This window comes from Danio aesculapii, chromosome 8 (assembly GCF_903798145.1).
Source record: "Danio aesculapii chromosome 8, fDanAes4.1, whole genome shotgun sequence".
NCBI lineage: Eukaryota > Metazoa > Chordata > Actinopteri > Cypriniformes > Danionidae > Danio > Danio aesculapii.
In genome coordinates, this window is record NC_079442.1 from 52,590,357 (window position 1) to 52,615,356 (window position 25,000).

The 25,000-nt window shown below is 35.6% G+C and overlaps 1 protein-coding gene across 1 annotated transcript in view; it reads left to right on the forward strand.

The window, feature by feature from the left end:
- dtx1 (deltex 1, E3 ubiquitin ligase) overlaps positions 1-25,000 on the forward strand; it is a 73,574-nt gene that overhangs the window by 42,225 nt on the left and 6,349 nt on the right. Inside the window, exons 3-7 of the mRNA XM_056464183.1 lie at positions 6,420-6,481; positions 10,439-10,600; positions 13,721-13,782; positions 13,873-14,031; positions 18,624-18,785. Coding sequence (XP_056320158.1) covers positions 6,420-6,481; positions 10,439-10,600; positions 13,721-13,782; positions 13,873-14,031; positions 18,624-18,785 — 607 coding nt within the window. The remainder of the gene's footprint in view (positions 1-6,419; positions 6,482-10,438; positions 10,601-13,720; positions 13,783-13,872; positions 14,032-18,623; positions 18,786-25,000) is intronic.

Genomic DNA, 25,000 nt, shown 5'->3' on the forward strand with positions numbered 1-25,000 from the left:
GCCAAGAAAATATCCCCCACACCATTACACCACCACCAGCCTGAACCGTTGATACAAGGCAGGATGGATCCATGCTTTCATGTTGTTGATGCCGAATTCTGAGCCGAGCATCCGAATGTGTCAGCAGAAATGGAGACTCGTCAGACCAGGCAACGTTTCTCCAATCTTCTATTGTCCAGTTTTGGTGAGCCTGTGTGAATTGTAGCCTCAGTTTCCTGTTCTTAGCTGACAGGAGCGGCACCCGGTGTGGTCTTCTGCTGCTGTAGCCCATCCGCCTCAAGGTTGGACGTGTTGTGTGTTCAGAGATGCTCTTCTGCAGACCTCGGTGTAACGAGTGCTTATTTCTCCTCTGACCTCTGGCATCAACAAGGCATTTGCGTCCACAGAACTGCCGCTCACTGGATATTTCCTCTTTTTTAGACCATTTTCTGTAAACCATAGAGATTGTTGTGCGTCAAAATCCCAGTAGATCAGCAGTTTCTGAAATACTCAGAGCAGCCCGTCTGGCAGCAACAACCATGCCACGTTCAAAGTCACTCAAATCCCCTTTCTTCCCTATTCTGATGCTCGATTTGAACTGCAGCAGATCATCTTGTCCATGTCTACATGCCTAAATGCATTGAGTTGCTGCCATGCTGATTGGCTGATTAGAAACTTGCGTTAACGAGCAGTTAGACAGGTGTACCTAATAAAGTGGCCGCTGAATCATAGTGACTCATAAGCTTGTTAAACAGGATTATTGAATTCTGTGAAGTTTTGCTTTTCTATTTAATAATGACATGAATCAAATGTACATGTCAAACATTATCCATCATAATCTATGCTTTCTTTGTGCAGAATTACTTTCATAATTTATAATTTAATGCTGTAAGGAGATCCTTTCAATTATGCATATAGACTTCTGTATGATTCATAGAGTTATCTGCTGTAATTCAGATCTATCTCTGTGATAATCGCTGAGGGATGTGATACAGTCGGGTTCTGAAGGCAGATTTGTCAGTGTTCAACTCGGTTTACTACACGGCTGTTAGGAATACTCTGTTTTGATTGGTCAGTCATGACATTCAAAGGGATGTTATTCTCAGATAACAACCACTAAATAACACAGTCTCATCCTGGATCTTCATCCATCAGACTATCAGTAAATATGTTCACATTCATATACTCATATCCACATTCATTTGTATGTGTTTTTTTTTTGTCACGCTACTGTTTTTGACCATCTTGTGACTGAATAATGCGCAGGTTAGTGTATACTCCATCAGCTGTTTTAGTTTCTGTCAGCTTTGTGTTTTTGACTGTTTGGCGCCATCTTGTGTCTGAATAATGCGCAGGTTAGTTTATACTCCATCAGCTGTTTTAGTTTCTGTCAGCTTTGTGTTTTTGACTGTTTGGCGCCATCTTGTGTCTGAATAATGCGCAGGTTAGTTTATACTCCATCAGCTGTTTTAGTTTCTGTCAGCTTTGTGTTTTTGGCTGTTTAGCGCCATCTTGTGTCTGAATAATGTGCAGGTTAGTGTATACTCCATCAGCTGTTTTAGTTTCTGTCAGCTTTGTGTTTTTGGCTGTTTGGCGCCATCTTGTGTCTGAATAATGCTCAGGTTAGTGTATACTCCATCAGCTGTTTTAGTTACTGTCAGCTTTGTGTTTTTGACTGTTTGGCGCCATCTTGTGTCTGAATAATGTGCAGGTTAGTGTATACTCCATCAGCTGTTTTAGTTTCTGTCAGCTTTGCGTTTTTGGCTGTTTAGCGCCATCTTGTGTCTGAATAATGTGCAGGTTAGTGTATACTCCATCAGCTGTTTTAGTTACTGTCAGCTTTGTGTTTTTGGCTGTTTAGCGCCATCTTGTGTCTGAATAATGTGCAGGTTAGTGTATACTCCATCAGCTGTTTTAGTTTCTGTCAGCTTTGTGTTTTTGACTGTTTGGCGCCATCTTGTGTCTGAATAATGCGCAGGTTAGTGTATACTCCATCAGCTGTTTTAGTTTCTGTCAGCTTTGTGTTTTTTACTGTTTGGCGCCATCTAGTGTCTGAATAATGAGCAGGTTAGTGTATACTCCATCGGCTGTTTTAGTTTCTGTCAGCTTTGTGTTTTTCACTGTTTGGCGCCATCTTGTGTCTGAATAATGCACAGGTTAGTGTATACTCCATCGGCTGTTTTAGTTTCTGTCAGCTTTGCGTTTTTGACTGTTTGGCGCCATCTTGTGTCTGAATAATGTGCAGGTTAGTGTATACTCCATCAGCTGTTTTAGTTTCTGTCAGCTTTGTGTTTTTGGCTGTTTGGCGCCATCTTGTGTCTGAATAATGCTCAGGTTAGTGTATACTCCATCAGCTGTTTTAGTTACTGTCAGCTTTGTGTTTTTGACTGTTTGGCGCCATCTTGTGTCTGAATAATGTGCAGGTTAGTGTATACTCCATCAGCTGTTTTAGTTACTGTCAGCTTTGCGTTTTTGGCTGTTTAGCGCCATCTTGTGTCTGAATAATGTGCAGGTTAGTGTATACTCCATCAGCTGTTTTAGTTACTGTCAGCTTTGTGTTTTTGACTGTTTGGCGCCATCTTGTGTCTGAATAATGCGCAGGTTAGTGTATACTCCATCAGCTGTTTTAGTTTCTGTCAGCTTTGCGTTTTTGACTGTTTAGCGCCATCTTGTGTCTGAATAATGCTCAGGTTAGTGTATACTCCATCAGCTGTTTTAGTTTCTGTCAGCTTTGCGTTTTTGGCTGTTTAGCGCCATCTTGTGTCTGAATAATGCTCAGGTTAGTGTATACTCCATCAGCTGTTTTAGTTTCTGTCAGCTTTGTGTTTTTTACTGTTTGGCGCCATCTTGTGTCTGAATAATGCGCAGGTTAGTGTATACTCCATCAGCTGTTTTAGTTTCTGTCAGCTTTGTGTTTTTTACTGTTTGGCGCCATCTAGTGTCTGAATAATGAGCAGGTTAGTGTATACTCCATCAGCTGTTTTAGTTTCTGTCAGCTTTGTGTTTTTCACTGTTTGGCGCCATCTTGTGTCTGAATAATGCACAGGTTAGTGTATACTCCATCGGCTGTTTTAGTTTCTGTCAGCTTTGCGTTTTTGACTGTTTGGCGCCATCTTGTGTTTGAATAATGATCAGGTTAGTGTATACTCCATCAGCTGTTTTAGTTTCTGTCAGCTTTGTGTTTTTGGCTGTTTGGCGCCATCTTGTGTCTGAATAATGTGCAGGTTAGTATGTAAACCCACTTCTGAAGGGCTAATTTCTAGGCTCATAAATGAGCACATAACAGCATTTCTGGAGAATTTTTTTTACCTTTCCTAAGCCACGTACCTACTATGTAGATATCAGCGGACATTTGAACTTATTGAATTAATGGAGTATATGGCATTTTTAACTCGGATTACCTCAGCAAACGCATGTAAACACGGTTTCTGTGTTCATCATCAGCGCCTGTCACTGACTTCCTGTCTGACTTCCTGTTAGTTGAGAAGAGGAAGCGTCTGGCGAGTGTGTTTTTGTGTATTTGTGAGCAGGAGAAATGGAGTCGGATGATGAAGACTCACTGGATGACACACGGTAGGATGTTGCAAAGAAAACCAGAATAACCAGAGCAGAGAGATAATAGATTTTGGTTTATACAAATATAATGGTTTTCTGATCCGTATGAGCTGTGAAATACTGGACTGAAGCATTTTCAATTTGCTGGAACTGCATCTATGCTTTGAGACAATGTACATTGTAGAAATAATGATGAGTTATTGATACTAGATGTTTTATCCATTCAAGAATACAGTAGCTTAACTCCGTGGGCAGGTCTATAGACATTGTTTTAGTTTAGCATGCTAGTAAATATAACTTTAATCTGGTCAAAGGTGTTTACTTATTGTTTTATTTTATTTATTTTTATTTTATTTATTATTATTTTATCATTATATATATTTCTTCTATCTTAAATATGTCATTGGATTATTTTCCTGTTTATTTTTTTATTATTCATTCATTCATTCATTTTCTTATCGGCTTAGTCCCTTTATTAATCCGGGGTCGCCACAGCGGAACGAACCGCCAACTTATCTAGCACGTTTTTACGCAGCGGATGCCCTTCCAGCCACAACACATGTCTGGGAAACATCCACACACACTCATTCACACACATACACTATGGACAATTTAGTCTACCCAATTCACCTGTACTACATGTCTTTGGACTGTGGGGGAAACCGGAGCACCCGGAGGAAACCCACAAGAACGCAGGGAGAACATGCAAACTCCACACAGACACGCCAACTGAGCCGAAGCTCAAACCAGCGACCCAGGGACCTACAACCTACTGCGCCACTGCGTCGCCTTTTTTATTATTAAGTTGTAATTGAATTAGTCTTCATGAATTTTTTTCATATTCTGTCATTTTAACAAATGCTCACACACCAAGTCATATATGTGAGATTGAGGATTTGAGGTGTTTTTATTATATTGTATAATTCAAATATAAAACATAGATATTTAAAAACATTTAATTTTATATTCAACGTTTGAATCTTTAGATAATGTGTCGTTATTTGTCCTTTTTTAAAAGAAAATTTTAAATATAATGAAATTTATTTTATTTAAAATGGACAAATAATGTGACACATTATCTAAAGATTATCTAAAAAGCAAGAAGCGACATTCTTGCTGTTAGGCGAACGTGCTACCCACTACGCCACCATGCAGCCCGGATATCAATAAAAATAATCAATAATATATTAAAAATAGATATATTGTATTAATTGCTCATATTAATATTTAATTATTAATAAATATTACAAAATTAAATAATTTTACATAATAAAATTAATTTCATTATATTAAAAATTTTCTTTTATGTAAAATTATTTAATTTTGTGATATTTATTAATAATTAAATATTAATATAAGCAAGTAATACAATATATCTATTTTTAATATATTATTGATTATTTTTATTGATATCCGGGCTGCATGGTGGCGTAGTGGGTAGCACGTAGAAAGGTCGCTTCTTGCTTTTTAGATCATTTTTAGATAATGTGTCACATTATTTGTCCTTTTTAAATAAAATAAATTTCATTATATTTAAAATTTTCTTATATATATATATATATATATATATATATATATATATATATATATATATATATATATATATATATATATATATATACTTTTGTAATGTTTAATTGTGTAGTATTAATTTATTATTCTCTTATTGTATTTATGTTTTGTATTATAAAATTTGTTTTGTTTTATTTAGTTTTTAATTATTGTTATTTTGTGTTTTGTTTATATATATATATATATTTGTTTATTTATTTATTTTTGATTTAGTTTTTCGTTGTTATCCTTTGTTTTGTTTTGTTATGCTTTTTAGGGTCAAAAATCTTTCATCATAAAATCTGCTTTGTTTCTGGCAAGGAAAACAAATGTTTCTAATAATATTTTAGTAATTAATATAAAATATAATTTTTTTAAAATATTATTGAATATAAATATTGATATCCGGGCTGCACGGTGGCGCAGTGGGTAGCATGTTCCCCTCACAGCAAGAAGGTTGCTGGTTCGAGCCTCGGTTGGCGTTTCTGTGTGGAGTTGCTGGATAAGTTGGCGGTTCATTCCACTGTGGCGACCCCGGATTAATAAAGGGACTAATGAATGAATGAATAATGACACATCTTAATCAAAGTTGGTCCTAATGCCCCAGTATATTGATGGGGACTCTGTACTGCTCAGTGAGTGCCGTCTTTTGGATAAGACATTAAACAGAGGCCCTGACTTTCTGTGGTTGTTAAAAATCCCAAATTTGGCCAAATTTGCCCACTGGCCTCTGTCCATCATGGCCTCCTAACCATCACCATATCATAATTGGCTTCATTCCTCTGTGTCCTTTCCACCAATCAGCTGGTGTGTGGTGTGTGGTCTGGTGCAATATGGCTGCCATTGCCTCATCCAGGAGGATGCTGCACACTGGTGCTGGATGAGGAGATCCCCCCCCCCCCACCCCCCCCCCACAATGTGTAAAGCGCTTTGAGTGCCCAGAAACGTGCTGTCTAAATGTAATGAATTATTATTATTATTAATAATGTGTATAGTAATCTGCTGACCTGAACACTCATACATGTGAGACTGAGGTTATGAGAACAGGAGGATCTTCAGTCCTCAGGGATGAAAGCTGGTTGTGTGTTCTCCGTTAATGAGTTGTGTTCCTGGTAATGATGCTGATGTGATTAAGATGATCCTGCACTTGTGTCTGCATGTGATCTGATGCTCAGCAGGGCTTTATTATTGATTCTGCCACTTCTACATTGGACTGAAGGGGTTTGTTTGAGTTTTACTGCGTTTCTTTAGATGGATTGTGTTCATTTGTCTTCATTCATCAGTGTTTGAGTTGTAAATGTTTGTAAATGTACTGACGTCTGTGTTGATTTCAGGGTTCCTGCTCTGCCTGTGAAGAATCTCACTGGTCCTGGACCTGTTCATCCTGCATTAGCAGGTACGGCTCTGGAAAACTCTAACACTTTAGGTCACACTTCCCGGTATTAACAAACACTACTAGCTTAATAAACTACTAATTATCTGCTTGTTAATAGTTAGTAAGGTTGAAGTTGGGTTTAGGTTTTGGGTAGGATTAGAGATGCAGAATGAGATCATATTTTATAACTACTAATGAACAGTTCATATCTTAATTATAGGCAGGTATTAAGCCAGTAGTTGACAGCATGAGGTGTGACCTAAACTAACAACCCAGGCTCATTCTGAAAACGTAGTCCTGCGGATGTTTCTGGAGACCGCGAATTATGTAGCCGGGGGTACGTATGGCTGCATTTCATTTTTTTAAAACGCTACAGGGCGGTGCTACGCCGTTCCTTTTCGCGCTTACCGGCTGACCGCTTACCCCATCTGGAGGGCTTTCCTGCTGCAACCAGTTTGTCCAGTTAGCTCGTCGTGTACGCCAGCAGACTTGAGAAGCAGAGAGGAGATGACCACGACGACGACAGGGTTCAAGCCCAGGGAAAAGCCAGTCCAGAAATCAGATAAGACAAAACAGAATCCAAAAAATAAAATGAACGAGTGAATAACAGGGTGAAAATGTGGTAAAATCTGAAAACGTGGTAAAAATCAGACGAGGGCTTTTCTTTTTCTGGACGGCTTTTGTAAATCGTTGGTTGGGTTTTAGGGAAGTAAGTGGGTGGGCGGGTCAATCGATAAAATTGGTTGGGTTTAGGGAAGTAGGACGGTGGGTCTGTCAGTTGGTTGGCCAGTCAAGTCAGTCATCCAGTTATTCAGCCAGTCAGACAGACGCTCGGTCGACAGCGGCCTCTGGTGGGTTTATGTGAGAACAGCGGAGTCGAACGCCACTTGTGAGAGAAATTTGAGATAGGAAAAAGCGCACGCAGCAGCCTCTTGTGGATTTGCGAAAACAAAAACTGCAAAAATATGTACCTCCTGGGAGGTATTTCGCTGTCTCTAGAAACGTCCACGTGGGACTACGTTTACAGAATGAGCCTGAGCCACTAAAGTTTTACCGAAAACTGCAAATACACTGCGAAACATTTAATTCAATTCACCTTTATTTGTATAGCGCTTTTACAATGTAGATTGTGTCAAAGCAGCTTCACATAGAAGATCATAGTGAATAGGAACAGTGTAGTTCAGTTTGTAGTGTTTAAGTTCAGTTCAGTTTAGTTCAGTGTGTTTTAATAATCTCTACTGAGAGTCCAAACACTGAAGAGCAAATCCAACGATGCGCAGCTCTAAAGATCCCGAACCATGCAAGCCAGTGGCGACAGCAGCGAGGAAAAAACTTCACTAGTTGAACTAACTTTACTAATTGAAACATCTTGTGTCTAGCCCAAATATCTAAATATGTTTAAATCTAGAAGCGTTTTCTAGATATGTAAATCAAATCTATATTTTCAGACATAAAAAGTCAAAGTTTTTCCTTTAAACAAGCTAAATACTCTTCCAGTGCAGTAAAATCTACTTGTTTTCAGTTTGAAATGAGTTTATTTTAATTACATCGCTTTTGTTTTGTTTTGTTTATATATTTTCATACCATTAAATGAGTTCAACAAAAGAAAATACAAATCAAGAATAAATTAAGAAATATCAATATATATTTCTATGACTCGCAAGTAATTAACATTTAATGATGACAGAATTTCGCATCACATAAGGGCTTTTATTTATTTTTAACCTCATCTTATTTTTTAATTTTTTGTTGTTTTCTTACTTTTTCATGATCTTCTTACACAGGGATTTTTCTTTTGGCATTAAGTTGTTGCTCAATCTGTGCAATAAATATTTAAATCCTAATTGTCATCACAGTTAAAGTGAGACCAACATCAGAATTTAAGCTATAAAAGGATTAGATCGGGAGTGAACTCTTCAGTGACCCTCACATGTTGTTCATGAGGATAATGTGTAGTATTTAATCATTTAGTATTCATTTATTAGTTTCTCATTCTTTTATTGTGTTCATTTTGTTTTGCCTTGTTTTTTGTTTTGTTTTATGAATTTATTCTCTGTTTTATTTAGATTTTTTGTTTTGTTAATTTTAGTTTTTAGTTTTGTCTTTTGTTGTGTGTTTTGTTATTTTTTTGTTTTATTTTATTTAGTATTTTGTTTTGTTTTTCGGTTTTTGTTTCGTTTCGTCATTTGTTGCGTTTTATTTTGTAGATTTTTTTTGTATTGTTTCATCTTTTGTTGCATTTTGTTTTGTTAATTTTTGTTTGGTTTTATTTAGTTTTTCGTTTTGTTTTGTTGTTTGTTGTGTTTTGTTTTGTTCATTTTTGTTTGTTTTTAATTAGTGTTTTGCTTTGTCTTTGTGTTTTGTTTATTTTAGTTTGGTTTTATTTAGTTTTTTGTTTTGTTTTTGTTTTGTAATTTTTGCTTTGTTTTATTTAGTTTTGTTGTTTGTTGTGTTTTGTTTTGTTCATTTTTGTTTGTTTTTAATTAGTGTTTTGTTTTGTCTTTGTGTTTTGTTTATTTTAGTTTGGGTTTATTTAGTGTTTTGTTTATTTTTTTGTTTAGTTTTTTCTTTCATTTTGTTTTGTTAATTTTTGTTTTATTTTGGTTTTTTATTTTGGTTTGAGTTCTGTTGTGTTTTGTTTTGTTCATTTTTGTTTGGGTTTGCTTTTATTTAGTGTTTTATTTTATACATTTTTTTGTTTTGTCTTTTTTGTGTTTTGTTTTGTTAGTTTTTATTTGATTTCATTTAGTGTTTTGTTTTATTTAGTTTTTTGTTTAGTTTTTCTTTTGTTCTGTTGTTTTGTTTATTTTTGTTTTGCTTTATTTAGTGTTTTGTTTTGTCTTTTGTTGTGTTTTGTTCATTTTTGTTTGGTTTTATTTAGTGTTTTGTTTAGCTAGTTTTGTTTTGCCCTTTGTTTTGCTATTTGTTGTGGTTTTTTTGTAAATTTTTGTTTGGGTTTGCTTTTATTTAGTGTTTTATTTTGTACATTTTTTTGTTTTGTCTTTTTTGTGTTTTGCTTTGTTCATTTTTCTTTTGTTTTATTTAGTGTTTTGTTTTATTTATTTTTTTTGTTTTGTTTTTTCTTTTTTTTTCTTTTGTTTTGGGTTTGCTTTTATTTAGTGTTTTATTTTGTACATTTTTTTGTTTTGTCTTTTTTGTGTTTTGTTTTGTTCATTTTTCTTTTGTTTTATTTAGTTTTTTTGTTTTGTTTTTTCTTTTGTTGTGTTTTGTTTTGTAAATTTTTGTTTGGGTTTGCTTTTATTTAGTGTTTTATTTTATACATTTTTTTTGTTTTGTCTTTTTTGTGTTTTGTTTTGTTCATTTTTATTAGATTTTATTTAGTGTTTTGTTTTATTTAGTTTTATTGTTTAGTTTTTTCTTTTGTTCTGTTGTTTTGTTTATTTTTGTTTTGTTTTATTTAGTTTTTTTGTTTAGTTTTGTCTTTTTTGTGTTTTGTTTCGTTCATTTTCCTTTGGTTTTATTTAGTGTTTTGTTTAATTTTTTGTTTGTTTTGTTTTTTCTTTTGTTCTGTTGTTTTGTTAATTTTCCTTTGGTTTTATTTAGTGTTTTGTTTTAATTTTTTGTTTGGTTTTGTCTTTTTTGTGTTTTGTTTTGTTCATATTTATTTGGTTTTATTTAGTGTTTTGTTTTATTTAGTTTTTTGTTTAGTTTTTTCTTTTGTTCTGTTGTTTTGTTTATTTTTGTTTTGTTTTATTTAGTGTTTTGTTTAGCTAGTTTTGTTTTGCCCTTTGTTTTGTTATTTGTTGTGTTTTGTAAGTTTTTGTTTCGTTATATTTAGTGTTTTCTGTTTTGTTTTTTGTTTTGTTTTGTTGTTTTTTTATTTTTGTTTTGTTTTGTTTTGTTTTACTTTATTTTGTCTTTTGTTTTGTCTTTTGTTGTATTTTGTTAATTGCTCCATGAGGATGAGTCTTCTGCATGCATGATTATAAATGTGTGTGTGTTTTGGTGTGTTTTCAGGAATGACGGGTATCCTGCTGTGCGCCGCCGGTCTTCCAGTGTGTTTGACTCGAGCTCCGAAACCCATCCTTCATCCTCCGCCGGTCAGCAAGAGCGACCTGAAGCCGGTGCCGGGAATCAACAGCATCCGACGCAAAACTAAGAAGAAACACCTTCGCAAAGGTGAGGAAACACTTAACACTCTCTCTCTAGCAACATTACATTTTACATTACAGTTTGCATGCTCTCCCCATGTTGGGATGGGTTCCCTTCTGGTGCTCTGGTTTCCCCCACAGTCAAAACACATGCGCCATAGGGGAATTGATGAACTAAACTAGCTGTAGTGTATGAGTGTGTATGGGTGTTTCCCAGTACTGGGTTATGGCTGGAAAGGCATCCTCTGTGTAAAACGTGCTGAAAAATGTGTATGGGTGTTTCCCAGTACTGGGTTATGGCTGGAAGGGCATCCTCTGTGTAAAACGTGCTGAAATAGTTGGCAGTTCATTCCGATGTGGCGACCTCTGAAATAGAGACTAAGCCAAAGGAATATTAATGAATGATTGAAGTTTATGATCAGGAAGTGAGGTTCTCTTTGGTTGATTGGATGGAAATGGCGCAAATGCATACGTCTAATTCACATCTTTGGATGAATACACAGCTACTATCTGTCATTGATTTTTGTGTCTCTTTTCTGCTGACCTGAGCAGAGTAGAGTTTGTGAAAGGAGCATCTGGAGCTTACACAAACACATTATGACAACAGTAGATCTGTTTACAGAGACGCTTCAATGCTAAACTCAAGAGTCGATGGTGTACTGAAGGCATCAGATGGGAAAGGTCAAAGAGCTGTTTGTTATTTTAGATTATATTTGACACTGAGATCTTCTCCTTTGTGTCCTTTATAGGGTGAAAAGGATTTATGATTGTAGCTGTAAAAGTGGTTATGCAATAGATTTAAGAGCTCTGGATTTGTCTTTTATGGTTTTCCAGAGTCATCTGAAGACTAATGAACAACTGCTTCTGTCTGTTTATATATATCAGCATTCAATGAAATACAATAATACAATGCTCTCTTTTAATGATCTAAGTGCAAAGTCTAAAGCACATGGTGCAAAAGCATTAAGGGCGTGTCTGAATCCACTTTTGCTATTTTACGGATGGAGAAATACGCTCTGCGCCCGGCGCATGGTCTAACAGGGTTGAGCTTATTCTCTTAATGAGTTCTGGGTGTGTTTTGAGCATAACCTGCATTAAACCAATCAGAATTTCAACTCTCATTCCCTTTAAGAGTCAGTTGCGTCGCTCCATGTCACATTTGCTATTTACATGGCGGACTTTATAAGTGTAAAAACTGAACACTAGTGAGAAAACAGTTAAACAGAGCATCTGCAGCGCGAGGATAAAGAACGAGCCTCCTCCATGCAGCCTCTTTACTCTTTACATATTTAATTTCCTTTGTTAAGTGCAAAGATTTGCTTCAAAATTATTCAGTTCCTCAAAATGGCAACAATGCACCTGAACACACCTCATTTATACACCAGCACACCCATGAGTCCACAAAGTGGTGCACAATGGATTTGCTATTTAACCAACGTGGGGCAAAACATGAAAATTACTCTTGCGCTGGTCTGAAAACAGCAACAAATCACGCCAAACACATTTTGAGCCTTATTGCGCAGGAGTATGATAGGGCCCTTTGACTGTAAAATATATGTACACATATGTATACTGCATTAACAGTCAAGTACAGTTGAAGTCAGTCCCTCTGTATATCATTTCTGTTTAACGGAGAGCAGATTTCTTTAACACATTTCTAATCATAATAGTTTTAATAACTCATCTCTAATAACTGATGTCTTTTCTCTTTGCCATGATGACAGCACATACTATTAGACTAGATATTTTTCAAGAGACTAGTATTCAGCTTAAAGTGACATTTACAGGCTTAACTAGGTTAATTAGGTTAAAGTCAGGGTAATTAGGCAAGTGGTTTGTTCTGGAGACAATCCAAAACTAATATAGCTTAAGGGGGCTAATAATTTTGACCTCAAAATGGCTTTAAAAAAATTTAAATTAAAATTAAAATTAAAATTTTATTCTAGCCGAAATAAAACAAATAAGACTTTCTCCAGAAGAACAAATATTATCAGACATACTGTAAAAAATTCCTGAATCTGTTAAACATCATTTATATGTATTTATAAAATATATGAAGAAGGAAAAACATTCACAGGATGGCAAATAATTCTAACTGTAAACAGTTTAATTGATTACAAACGTGTATATAACATTTTATTTTGATTTTAATATGCAATTAATTAGCTTAACTGTAAAAAGAAGTATAAATTATTAAAAAAATAAATACTTTATAACTGTAATTCATTTTATTTTACTTACATCTTGGTAAATACCTTTAGATACTGTTTACTATTGTATACAATTGAACTGAATTTTATTTTATTTTATTTGAACATGATGTTAAATTGCTCATTAAGCTGTCTTCAGCATTTTGAACTACGTTTTATTCATTTATTCATTCATTTTCTTGTCGGCTTAGTCCCTTTATTAATTTGGGGATTAATATCACCACAGCGGAATGAACCGCCAACTCATCCAGCATTTGTTTTTTGCAGCAGATGCTTTTCCAGCTGCAACCCATCACTGGGAAACACATACACACTCATTCACACACACACACACTACGGACAATTTAGCCTACCCATTTCAGCTGTACCACATGTCTTCGGATAGTGGGGGAAACAGGAGCACCTGGAGGAAACCCACGCGAACGCTGGGAGAACATGCAAACTCCACACAGAAACGCCAACTGACCCAGCCGAGGCTCGAACCAGCGACCTTCTTAACTACGTTTTAGAAAGTGTTCAATTACAAATATGGACTTTTATTTTGTTAACATGCAAGTCAACTAAGTATAAAGAATAAAGCATATATACAACTCATTCATTCATTCGTTTTCCTTCGACTTGGTCCCTTATTTATCAGGGGTCACCACAGCAGAATGAACCGCCAACTCTTCCAGCATATGTTTTACCCTTCTATCCGCAACCCAGTATTGGGAAACACCCATACACACTCAGTCACACACACACACACACACACTCATATACTACAGCCAATGTAGTTCATCAATTCATCTATAACGCATGTGTTTTTACTGTGGGGGAAACCGGAGCACCCAGACGGAACCCACGCCAACACAGGGAGAACATGCAAATATGCAACTAAGAATGCATAAATATCAAGTTTAAACACTACAGCTGTTAGTTTTTGTGTGTATTTCCAGGTAAAAGCCCGGAGGATGTGGTCCGCCGCTATACAGAGAAGATCAAGTATGCTCCAGAAGAGGTGATTATTGCACAGATGAGGCTGATGTGTGTTTTCCGTCGTCCACTGATGGACTTTATGAACGTGTAGGTGTGTGTGTTTCTCCATCAGGACTGCACCATCTGCATGGAGAGACTGAGCTCTGCATCTGGATATGAGGGAGTTCTGAGTTGCAAGAGCATCAAGCCTGAGCTGGTGGGCAAACTGGGAAAATGCGGACACTTGTACCACCTTCTGTGCCTCGTGGCCATGTATAACAACGGCAACAAGGTCAGAATACCATCAGGACAGCTTTCATGTATTTAAAATAATTATTTTCCTTTGTTTGTGTATGTAGTAACCAGAACTGGAAAGATTACATATTATTGATTACAAATTACATGACAAAATCTGTTGTCAGTAGTATACTGTATTAGATTACACTTTTACGGTAGTGTAATCCTACTACTTTTGGATTACATTTGGATTACTTTACTGTTGATTACAAATTACATTACATAAATTGTAGTAATTTGTGCCTTGTGGCCATGTATAATAACGGCAGGAAGATCAGATATACCATCAGAGTACCCAGAGCTGGGTATATTGTTGCTGATTACAAATTACATGACAAATCTTGTTGTCGGTAGTATAATCTTTTATATTATGCTTTTATGGTAGTGTAATCTGACTACTTTTGCATTACATTTGGATTACTTTACTGTTGATTACAAATTACATTACATAATTTGTAGTAATTTGTGCCTTGTGGCCATGTATAATAACGGCAGGAAAGTCAGATATACCATCAGAGTAACCAGAGCTGGGTAGATTGTTGCTGATTACAAATTACATGACAAATCTTGTTGTCGGTAGTATAATCCTTTATATGATGCTTTTATGGTAGTGTAATCTGACTACTTTTGCATTACATTTGGATTACTTTTTACTAAAGATTGCAAACTACATGACAATTTGTTGACAGTAGTATAATCTCTTAGATTACGCTTTTATGGTACTGTAATCTGACTACTTTTGGATTACTTTATTACTGATTACAAATTACATGACAAATTTTGCAGTCAGTAATATAATCTCTTAGATTGCGCTTTTTAAGGTAGCGTAATCTGACTATTTTGAAATTACATTTGGATTATTACTGATTACAAATTATACAACAAAATGTGTAGTCAGTAGTATAATCTCGTGAATTACGCTTTTATGGTAGTGCAACTTTCTACTTTTGGATTACATTTGGATTACTTTTTTTAGTAATGATTACAAATTACATGACTATTTGTAGTCAGTAGTATAATCTCTTAGATTACGCTTTTATGTTAGCGCAATCTTACTACTTTTGGATTACATTTCGATTACTTTATTACTGATTACAAATTACATGACAAAATGTGTAGTCAGTTATATAATGTTTTAGATTACGCTTTTATGGTACTGTAATCTGATTACATTTGGATTACATTTAGATTACTTTATTGCTGATTACAAATTATGTGACAAAATGTGTAGTCAGTAGTAGGCATGAGCCGGTATAAGATTCTGACGATATGAAAACCTTGGATATAAATATTACGGTTTCACAGTATCACGGTATTGTGCTCACTGCTCTAAAATAAATTCTTTTTAAATGCCTGGGTAAAAACAAACTTGTTTCCCATTTGAAAACAATATATTGATTTTTTGATAGATTTATGATATTTTGGAGCAGTACACACGTCTGACTAAATAATTCAAATGGATCGTTCACTTCTTCTGTCTTCATTTGTTTTAAAAACTCAGATTTCTTTACAATTTAAATTGGCATCTTTAGATATTTTTTTCTGCTGGAGAAACTGTTGTCCTAAAACACAAACAAAAAAATCTAAATAAAAAATCTTACACATACCTTAGGAATGATATTACAGAAAGGCGGTTTTAAAACCTTGACTTTTCCAAACGGCGGTATACTTTGAAAACGGTTATCGTCCCCTGCCTAGTAAATTGTGTAATCTCTTAGATTATGCTTTTTATGATGGCATAATCTGACTACTTTTGGATTACATTTAGATTACTTTGACAAACTTTATAGTCAGTAGTATAATCTCTTATATTATGCTTTTATAGTAGCGTAATCAGATTTCTTTTGGACTAAATTGAGATTACTATATTACTCATAACAAATTACATGACAAAACTTGTCTGTAGTAATCTATCTCTTAGATTTTGCTTTTATGGTAGCGTAATCTGACTACTTTTGGATTACATTTGGATTACTTTATTATTATTACAAATTATGTGACAAATTTTGCAGTCAGTAGTATAATCTCTTAGATTGTGCTTTTTAAGGTAGCGTAATCTGACTACTTTGAAATTACATTTGGATTATTACTGATTACAAGTTACACAACAAAATGTGTAGTCAGTAGTATAATCTCGTAGATTACGCTTTTATGGTAGTGCAACTTTCTACTTTTGGATTACATTTGGATTACTTTTTTTAGTAATGATTACAAATTACATGACAATTTGTACTCAGTAGTATGATCTCTTAGATTACGCTTTTATGGTAGCGCAATTGGACTATTTTTGAATTACATTTGAATTACATCTTGATTAGTTTATTAATAATTACAAATTACATGACAAAATGTGTAGTCAGTAGTATAATCTCTTATATTACACTTTTATGGTATCATAATTTGACTACTTTTGGATTACATTTAAATTACATCTTGATTACTTTATTAATAATTACAAATTACATGACAATTTGTACTCAGTAGTATAATCACTCAGATAACGCTTTTATGGTTGCGCAATCTGACTATTTTTGGATTACATTTGATCTACATCTTGATTACCTTATTAATAATTACAAATTACATGACATGTAGTCAGTAGTATAATCTCTTATATTACACTTTTATGGTATTCATAATCTGACTACTTTTGGATTACATTTGAATTAGTTTGACAAATTTTGAAGTCAGTAATAGAATCGCTTATATTACGCTTTTATGGTAACGTAATCTGACTACTTTGAGATTATATATGGATTTTTTTATTACTGATTACAAATTACTTCACAGAATTTGTAGTCAGTAGTATAATCTCTTAGGTTACGCTTTTATGGTAGTGTAATCTGGCTACTTTTGAATTACATTTAGATTACTTTATTACTGACTACAAATTACACAACAAAATATTGAGTCAGTAGTATAATCTCGTAGATTACACTTTTATGGTAGTGCATCTTTCTACTTTTGGATTACAATTTCATTACTTTTTTTAGTAATGATTACAAATTATGTGACAATTTGTACTCAGCAGTGTAATCTCTTAGATTACACTTTTATTGTAATGTAATCTGACTATATTTGAAGTACATTTGGATTACTTTATTGCTGATTACAAATTAATTAATTTGAAATTACATGACAACAATTGTTGTTAGTAGTATAATCACTTAGATTACGATTTTATGGGAGCTTTTGGATTACAATTAGATTACTTTGACAAATTGTGTAGTCAGCACTACAATCTCCTAGATTACACTTTTATGGTAGCATAATCTGACTACTTTTGGATTACATTTGAATTAGTTTGACAAATTTTATAGTTAGTAGTATAATCTCTTAGATTATGCTTTTATGGTAGTGTAATCTGACTACTTTTGTATTACATTTGAATTACTTTTGGATTACTTTATTAATAGTTACAAATTATGTAACACATTTTGTAGTCAGTAATAGAATCTGACTACTTTTGGATTACATTTCGATTAGCTTGAGAAATTTTATAGTCAGCAGTATAATCTCTTAGATTATGCTTTTATGGTAGTGTAATCTGACTACTTTTGGATTGCATTTGGATTACTTTATTACTGATTACAAATTACATGGTAACATTTATTGTTGATAGTATAATCTCTTAGATTATATTTTTATGGTAGTGTAATCTGACTACTTTTGGATCGCATTTGGATTAGTTTGACAAATTGTGTAGACAATACTATAATCTTCTAGATCAGTGGTTCTCAAAGTGGGGGTCGGGACCCCCCGAGGGGTCGCTGGAGAATGAAGCGGGGTCGCCTGGTGATTTCCAAAAATCTATTTATTTTTATTAAACCATAAGTATTACCATATTTTATCCATAACCTAATGAAAAAAAAGTTGTTTATAGTTACTATTTACTATATAGTTACTATAGTAGCTTATAGTTACTAGTTCTATTGGATTGCAAGCCCTGAGGTAATTACATTATATTAAAGACACAGCAATAGCGTCAGATGCAGCAGATATTATAATACCAGGTTAAACTTTCTGGCATATTTACAGCACTGACATACATTTAAAAAAATGTAACGAAGAATAGACTTGGGTCTATTGGTGTGTGTGCGCCATTGCATGCAAGATTTCTGTATTTATAGCCACCTCAGAGGATATCGGGGTCGCGAGTCACTGGCATTGTTATTTTGGGGGTCGCGGGCTGAAAAGTTTGGGAACCCCTGTTCTAGATTACACTTTTTAACTAGTATAATCTAAATGTTAAAATCGGTGTTCATACTGTTTGAAATGTTTCATGTCACATAAATATAAACTAATGATGGGTAAAAAAATGCAACTATGAGGATACCAAAAATTGCAACATAGTTTTTCTTATCTTTATAAAGCTAAATCTCAACATATTAAGTACTGAAGAGCTCTCTGTGATTGTACTGAAGTGTGTGTGTGTGTGTGTGTGTGTGTGTGTGTGTGTGTGTGTGTGTGTGTGTATATGTGTATATGTGTGTGTGTGTGTGTGTGTGTGTGTGTGTGTGTGTGTGTGTGTGTGTGTGTGTGTGTGTGTGTGTGTGTGTGTGTGTGTGTGTGTGTTCGTTATTTCAGGATGGCAGTCTGCAGTGTCCCACCTGTAAGGCCATCTATGGGGAAAAAACAGGCACACAGCCACCAGGGAAAATGGAGTACCACATTATTCCTCATTCCCTCCCGGGACACTCTGATATCAAAACCATCCGCATCGTCTACGACATTCCTGCTGGAGTCCAGGTACACACACACTGACAAACGCACACACTCGTGACCTGATTTACAGAAACACCACTCATTACACATATTAGCTGTGATCAGTAAATGCTATTAAAATACATACAGTTGAAGTCAGAATTATTTGCTCTCCTTTGAATGTTTTTCTTCAGATATTAGCCAAATGATGTTGAACAGATTCAGGAATTTTTCACAGTATTTCCTTTAATATTTTTTCTTCCGGAAAAAGTCTTATTTGTTTTATTTCGGCTAGAATAAAAGCGGTTTTTAATGTTTTTAAACCAATTTTAAGCTCAATATTATTAGCCTCTTTAAGAAATATTTGTTTTGGATTGTCTCCAGAACAACCCACTGTTATACAATGACTTGCCTAATTACCCTAACTTTACCCTAATTAACCTAGTTAAGCCTTTAAATGTCACTTTAAGCTGAATACTAGTGTCTTGAAGAATATCTAGTCAAATAACATGTGCTGTCATCATGGCAAAGATAAAATAAATCAGTTATTAGAAATGAGTTATTTAAACTATTATGTACCAGGGATGCTCATTTTGGTTAATTTTACCAACTGACAACCACCGCTCATTAACCCAATAATGACCGTTAACAGATTATTATTAAAATATTATTTAATGATATAAATTAATTGACATGTCTATTTTATGTGCATTTTGCACATAATATTGCATTTTAAAATACTGATTTGTTTTAACATGCGAACAGCAGCATAACAGAGCATCTTCATACACCTGCAGTGTTTCAAACTGCACAGAAAAAAATATAAACTAAATAAAAAGAATAAAATAAATAGGCCTGCCATTGATATTTTTCATTTAAATGACAAATTTAGATTACAAAACGAAAACACTGACTGAATCCTCTTAAAAACCGGCATATGCTGATTATTCCAATCATGTTTATTTCTTCCATCAATAAAAATATCAGGCTACCCTAAATCGATCGCTCAATGGAAAATAAGCATTTAATTAATGCTCCACTGTTATTATTATATCACAAAACTCCTTCAACATTTTAATAGAAGTCATTAGTTATAGATTATGTCATGATGACTTATTTCCTCCGTCTCACTCCCGGTTCATGTGTGCGCGCGCTGCGTTTGATGAAAGACAATGATAGAACCTTAAGGCTCTTATGTTGACTCTTAGTAAAGAATAGGCTGCTATAGCGCAGTGGTTCTCAAACTTTTAAACCAGCAACCCCCAATGTAAGATCGTCAAGAACTCGCGACCCCCCACTACCAAAGCATATACAAACAATAAAAATAGCTTTTTTTAAGCTGTTCACAATGTTTTAACTATATTTACTATACATTACAGGGCTCGAAATGAACATTTCAGCTTGGTAGTACTGGTGCTCCTAACTTTAAAAATGTAGGCGCACCAGCATTTATCGCTAAGTTACTACAAGTTTTATAAACAGATTTATTGTATTTGAAATCAACACTAATCAAAACTAACAAGCAAATAAATATATATGCATGCGTGAGGAAAATATGTCTCAATGAAGTCCCGTTATCACAAGAAAATACATTTTTATAAGATAATGGAGAGACCAAAAGATACACAGACGGACCGCTCACCGGCCCTGCAAACACTGCTTGACATGAATTCATGAATGAATCTGTTAATACGATAACTGTGCTGTGTTCTCACAGATAGTGTCTGATATTGCACAGATGCTTTTGTCATATACCTTATTATTTGCATACGTCATTTTAATAGCAATAGCGGTCTTTTCATGAGCTGCAATATTAGTTTAATCTTAGTCAGTGCAAGCCCTTTTGCGATGGTGTATGTAGTGTTAAATTTTGCATATAGCTGCCACTTGTACGGCTGACAGCATCTGGTGATTAAATAAAGAATTAAACAGAACCTCTCATGCTTAAAATGTGTAGATGTGGCAAACAGTTACCTGAAAATTCCGTCCCACAGACTTTACAGTGAATGCTTTAGTTATTTTCAGAGCGGACTTGAAGCCAATGGAAGTCTTTTATCCACTCTTCAATAAGTGTAGATGGTGGATTAACATTCACCACATGATCAGTAATCAGATGTGCCATTATTTGTAGCTTTAGGTGTTTCTAAGACAAAATCTGTCAGTGTTGTTTTCATTCTCATCTTCAGCGCTTTACATTTTTGCGGTTGTAGCTCCTGTCATCTGAAGGCAGAAGGCGTTGACTGAGTGACTGACAGCTGATTTTAACCAATCATTCGTGTTCAGTTCTTAGAGCAGTGGGCCAATAAGAAGAGCGCGAAGGCGGGGAAAGCCGTTGAAGGCTTTGTTTACTGCGGCAAGTTGACATGACAACAGTTTTAAACTGTTCCTGAGCGCTGCGTTCCAAGTACAAAGATGCATTCTGCCTGAAAGTGTCCTAAATACTTTATGAATCAGTAATGTCTTTTAAAAAATCTGAAAATATTAGCTTTTACTTGTAATACGGAAAAATATTTATTATAATCACTGAAAATGACACAATTTTTAAATCACTCTCATGACCCCTTGAAATTATTCTGCGACCCCCCCAGGGGTCGCGACCCCCAGTTTGAGAACCACTGCTATAGCGTATAGCAATTCTGTTGTTTACATATGATATTGCATTGATTTGCAGACATGTTTTAATAGCTGTAAAATGAAAGCCTCAGTTTAGTGCAGAGTTATCATTAGGCAGAAATCAAGTAAATCTTTGGATTTGTTTGATTCGTAGATTATGTAGGCTATTTAAAAAATTGAGATTATATAAGGACTATTAATAACTGTAATTTTCCCAATGGAAAAAATGGTTGTTTTGTTAGTTGTATAGTACATCATCAATAGCCTGTTTGTTGAGTTTATGATGCGGCTCCTGACAGCACAGAGGCCATCAGCATCAGCGCTAGTTGTGTCAACTCATCTGTGTCAAACTGTGACCAGAAGTATTCTTCTTTCAGTCTGCTTCTTTGACACAATACGTCTGTAGGCACATGTGGTTGCACGTGTTACTGTCCCACAAGTTAACAAATATTTGTTGCACATTTAGTGGCCGATCACACCGATCGCGCTTTTCAGTTCCAAAAAACGTGAGGCGCACCGCACTGCCTTTTATGTTGACAAGAAAAAAAGAAGCGCAGTGAGCCTTTTATTTCACTAGGAAATGACTGAAGCAGCTGGTCTATTGTGCGCGAGTGTTGCTGTCCATGTTGTTATAATTGTAATATGTGTAATGGCATTGTGATATTCAAGATTTGTAAAGTCATACAGCCCTGGAAAACTTGAAACAGCGATCACAAGTCTCTCCTCCATCATTAAAAGTTCTCCGTGGTCTTAACAACACAAACACTGCAGGCACCTCAACAGAAACCCCGGCGCTGCTTTCATGTGGTTGAAGAATGAAACAGACACGACTGACTTAGAGTGCTTTTCACGCAACGGCAAAATGCGAGGCACGCAGGGTGCATAAGCAGCGCGCAAAACAGCAAAGAGCTTAGAATCATTTCGCCATTAGCAAAGAGCTTAGAATGACCAAGAGGCCCAGCACAGCCACGCGATTCCGCCATTTTGGAGTGAAAGCGATCGACCGTCCATTGGATCTTATTGCTGTCTCGATGGCAAGCAGCTGCTTTGTTTTTATTTATTTATTTAAAAAGCGCATTAAAGCTGAGATACAACCTGAAAGACAACAACACAACACTTACGATCACAATCATCAGCACTTTTAACAGTTTATTTTACAGTCTTATAACTTGCTGTTGTTCTCTTGGAATTTTCATTCCAAAATGGCCGCCGCGCCATCTAGTGGCGGTTTCCCAAATCGCACTAGAGTGTCGCCTCTTGGTGATTCTATGCTCTTTGCCGTTAGTAATCCCTTCAAATAATCCCCTTCTCAACGCAAAGAGCGTGTTCGCTGTGATCGGCCCCTTATGCAGCCAAACTTTAAAAATATATAAAATAATATTTATTAATCATTTAACTGATAACATTAATCGGTTACAAAAGCACCCTTTCGGTTAACATTTTGAGCATTCCTATTATGTACATATAACTTGACATATGCATATGCACCTATAGATATATATGCATAGATCATGTTCATATGCATGCTGTATGCGAGTGTGTACAGGTGTGCTTGCATGCAGCAAGTTTACATGTACAGTATGTGCGTGTGAGGTTATGCATATATATGCAAGGATCGAGTTTAAATATATAAGCAAGGGTATGTGGGTGTATGCATGCACCAAGTTTACATGTATATACGCAAATTTCATATAGAGTATATCGTACTGAACATCCAATAGTATACAGTGCATCCTGAAAGTATTGATAGCGCTTCAATTTTTCCACATTTTTTAATATTACAGCCTTATTCCAAAATGGATTCAATTAATTTATTTCCTCAACATTCTACACACAATACCCCATATTGACAATGTGGTAAACGAGTTTTTGAATTGCAAATTTATTAAAACTAAAAACCCTGAAAAATCAGATGTACATCAGTTTTCACAGCCTTTGCTCAATACTTTGTTGATGCACCTTTGGCAGGTATTACAGCCTCAAGTCTTTTTGAATATGATGCCACAAGCTTGGCACACCTGTCTTTGGGAATTTTTGCTCATTCCTCTTTGCAGTACTTCTCAAGCTCTGTCAGGTTAGATGGGAAGCGACGGTGTACAGCCATTTTCAGATCTCTCCAGAGATGTTCAATAGGATTTAGATCTGGGCTCTGGCTGGGCCACTCAAGGACATTCTCCGTGTTGTTGTGAAGACACTCCATTGATATTTTAGCGGTGTGCTTTGGGTCATTGTCCTGCTGGAAGATGAAACATCGCCCCAGTCTGAGGTCAAGAGCACTCTGAAGCAGGTTTTCATTCAGGATGTCTCTGTACATTGCTGCATTTATCTTTCCCTCTATCCTGACTAGTCTTCCAGTTCCTGCTGCTGAAAAACATCCCCACAGCATGATGCTGCCACCACCATGCCTCACTGTAGGGATGGTATTAGCCTGGTGATGAGCGCTGCCTGCTTTTCTCCAAACGTAACGCCTGGCATTCACTCCAAAGAGTTCAATTTTAGTCTCATCAGAGCAGAGAATTTAGTTTCTTATGGTCTGAGAGTCCTTCAGATGCCTTTTGGCAAACTCCTGGCGGGGAGTGGCTTCAGTCTAGCCACTCTACCATACAGGCCTGATTGGTGGATTGCTGCACAGATGGTTGTCCTTCTGTAAGGTTCTCCTCTCTCCACAGAAGAATGCTGGAGCTCAGACAGAGTGACCCTAGGATTGTTTATCACCTCCCTGACTAAAGCCCTTCTGCCCTGATCACTCAGCTTAGATGGCCGGCCAGCCTTAGGAAGAGTCCTGGTGGTTCAAACATCTTCCACTTACGGATGATGGAGGCCACTGTGCTCACTGGAACTTTCAGAGCAGCAGAAATGTTTCTGTAACCTTCCTCGAGGTCTACATACAATTCCTTTGTCTTCATGCTTGGATTGTGCTTTGACATGCACTGTCAACCCTGGGATAGACAGGTGTATGCCTTTTCAAATCAAGTCCAATCAACTGATTTGACCACAGGTGAACTCCAACGAAGCTCAAGAATGATCAGTGGAAACAGAATGGACCTGAGCTCAATTTAAAGCTTCACGGCAAAGACTGAATACTGCTGTACATGTGATTTATCAGCTTTATTTTTTAAAATAAATTTGCAACAATTTCCAAAACTCTTTTTCACATTGTCATTATGGGGGATTGTGTGTAGAATGTTGAGGAAATCAATCAATTTAATCCATTTTGGAATAAGGCTGTAACATAAACAAATGAAAGTTAAGCGCTATCAACACTTTCCGGATGCACTGTAAATGCGAGGGTATGTGTTTATATGTACTGTATATACGCAATTTTCATATAGAGTATATTGTACTGAACATCCAATAGTATACAGGTGTAAATGCGAGTAATTAATAGGTGTATATACACGTTTTATGTGTGTTGATAAGCGAAGTTTGCTTTAAATCCTACACTGTGCCTCATAGTGTCCTGCTAATGGTTGCTGTTGAATCGCACAGTGCTGATCCTCCTGCAGATCAGTGTTTAATGCTGTACGTCACAGGCGGTTTGCTCAGAATGACCTGTGGGCGTTTTGCTTCTGGTCAGTGTGTGTTTACGGTATATTTTAGCATCTGTTAGACAGGAAGTGGCTGAGTGGGATTTCCTGTGCATTGAG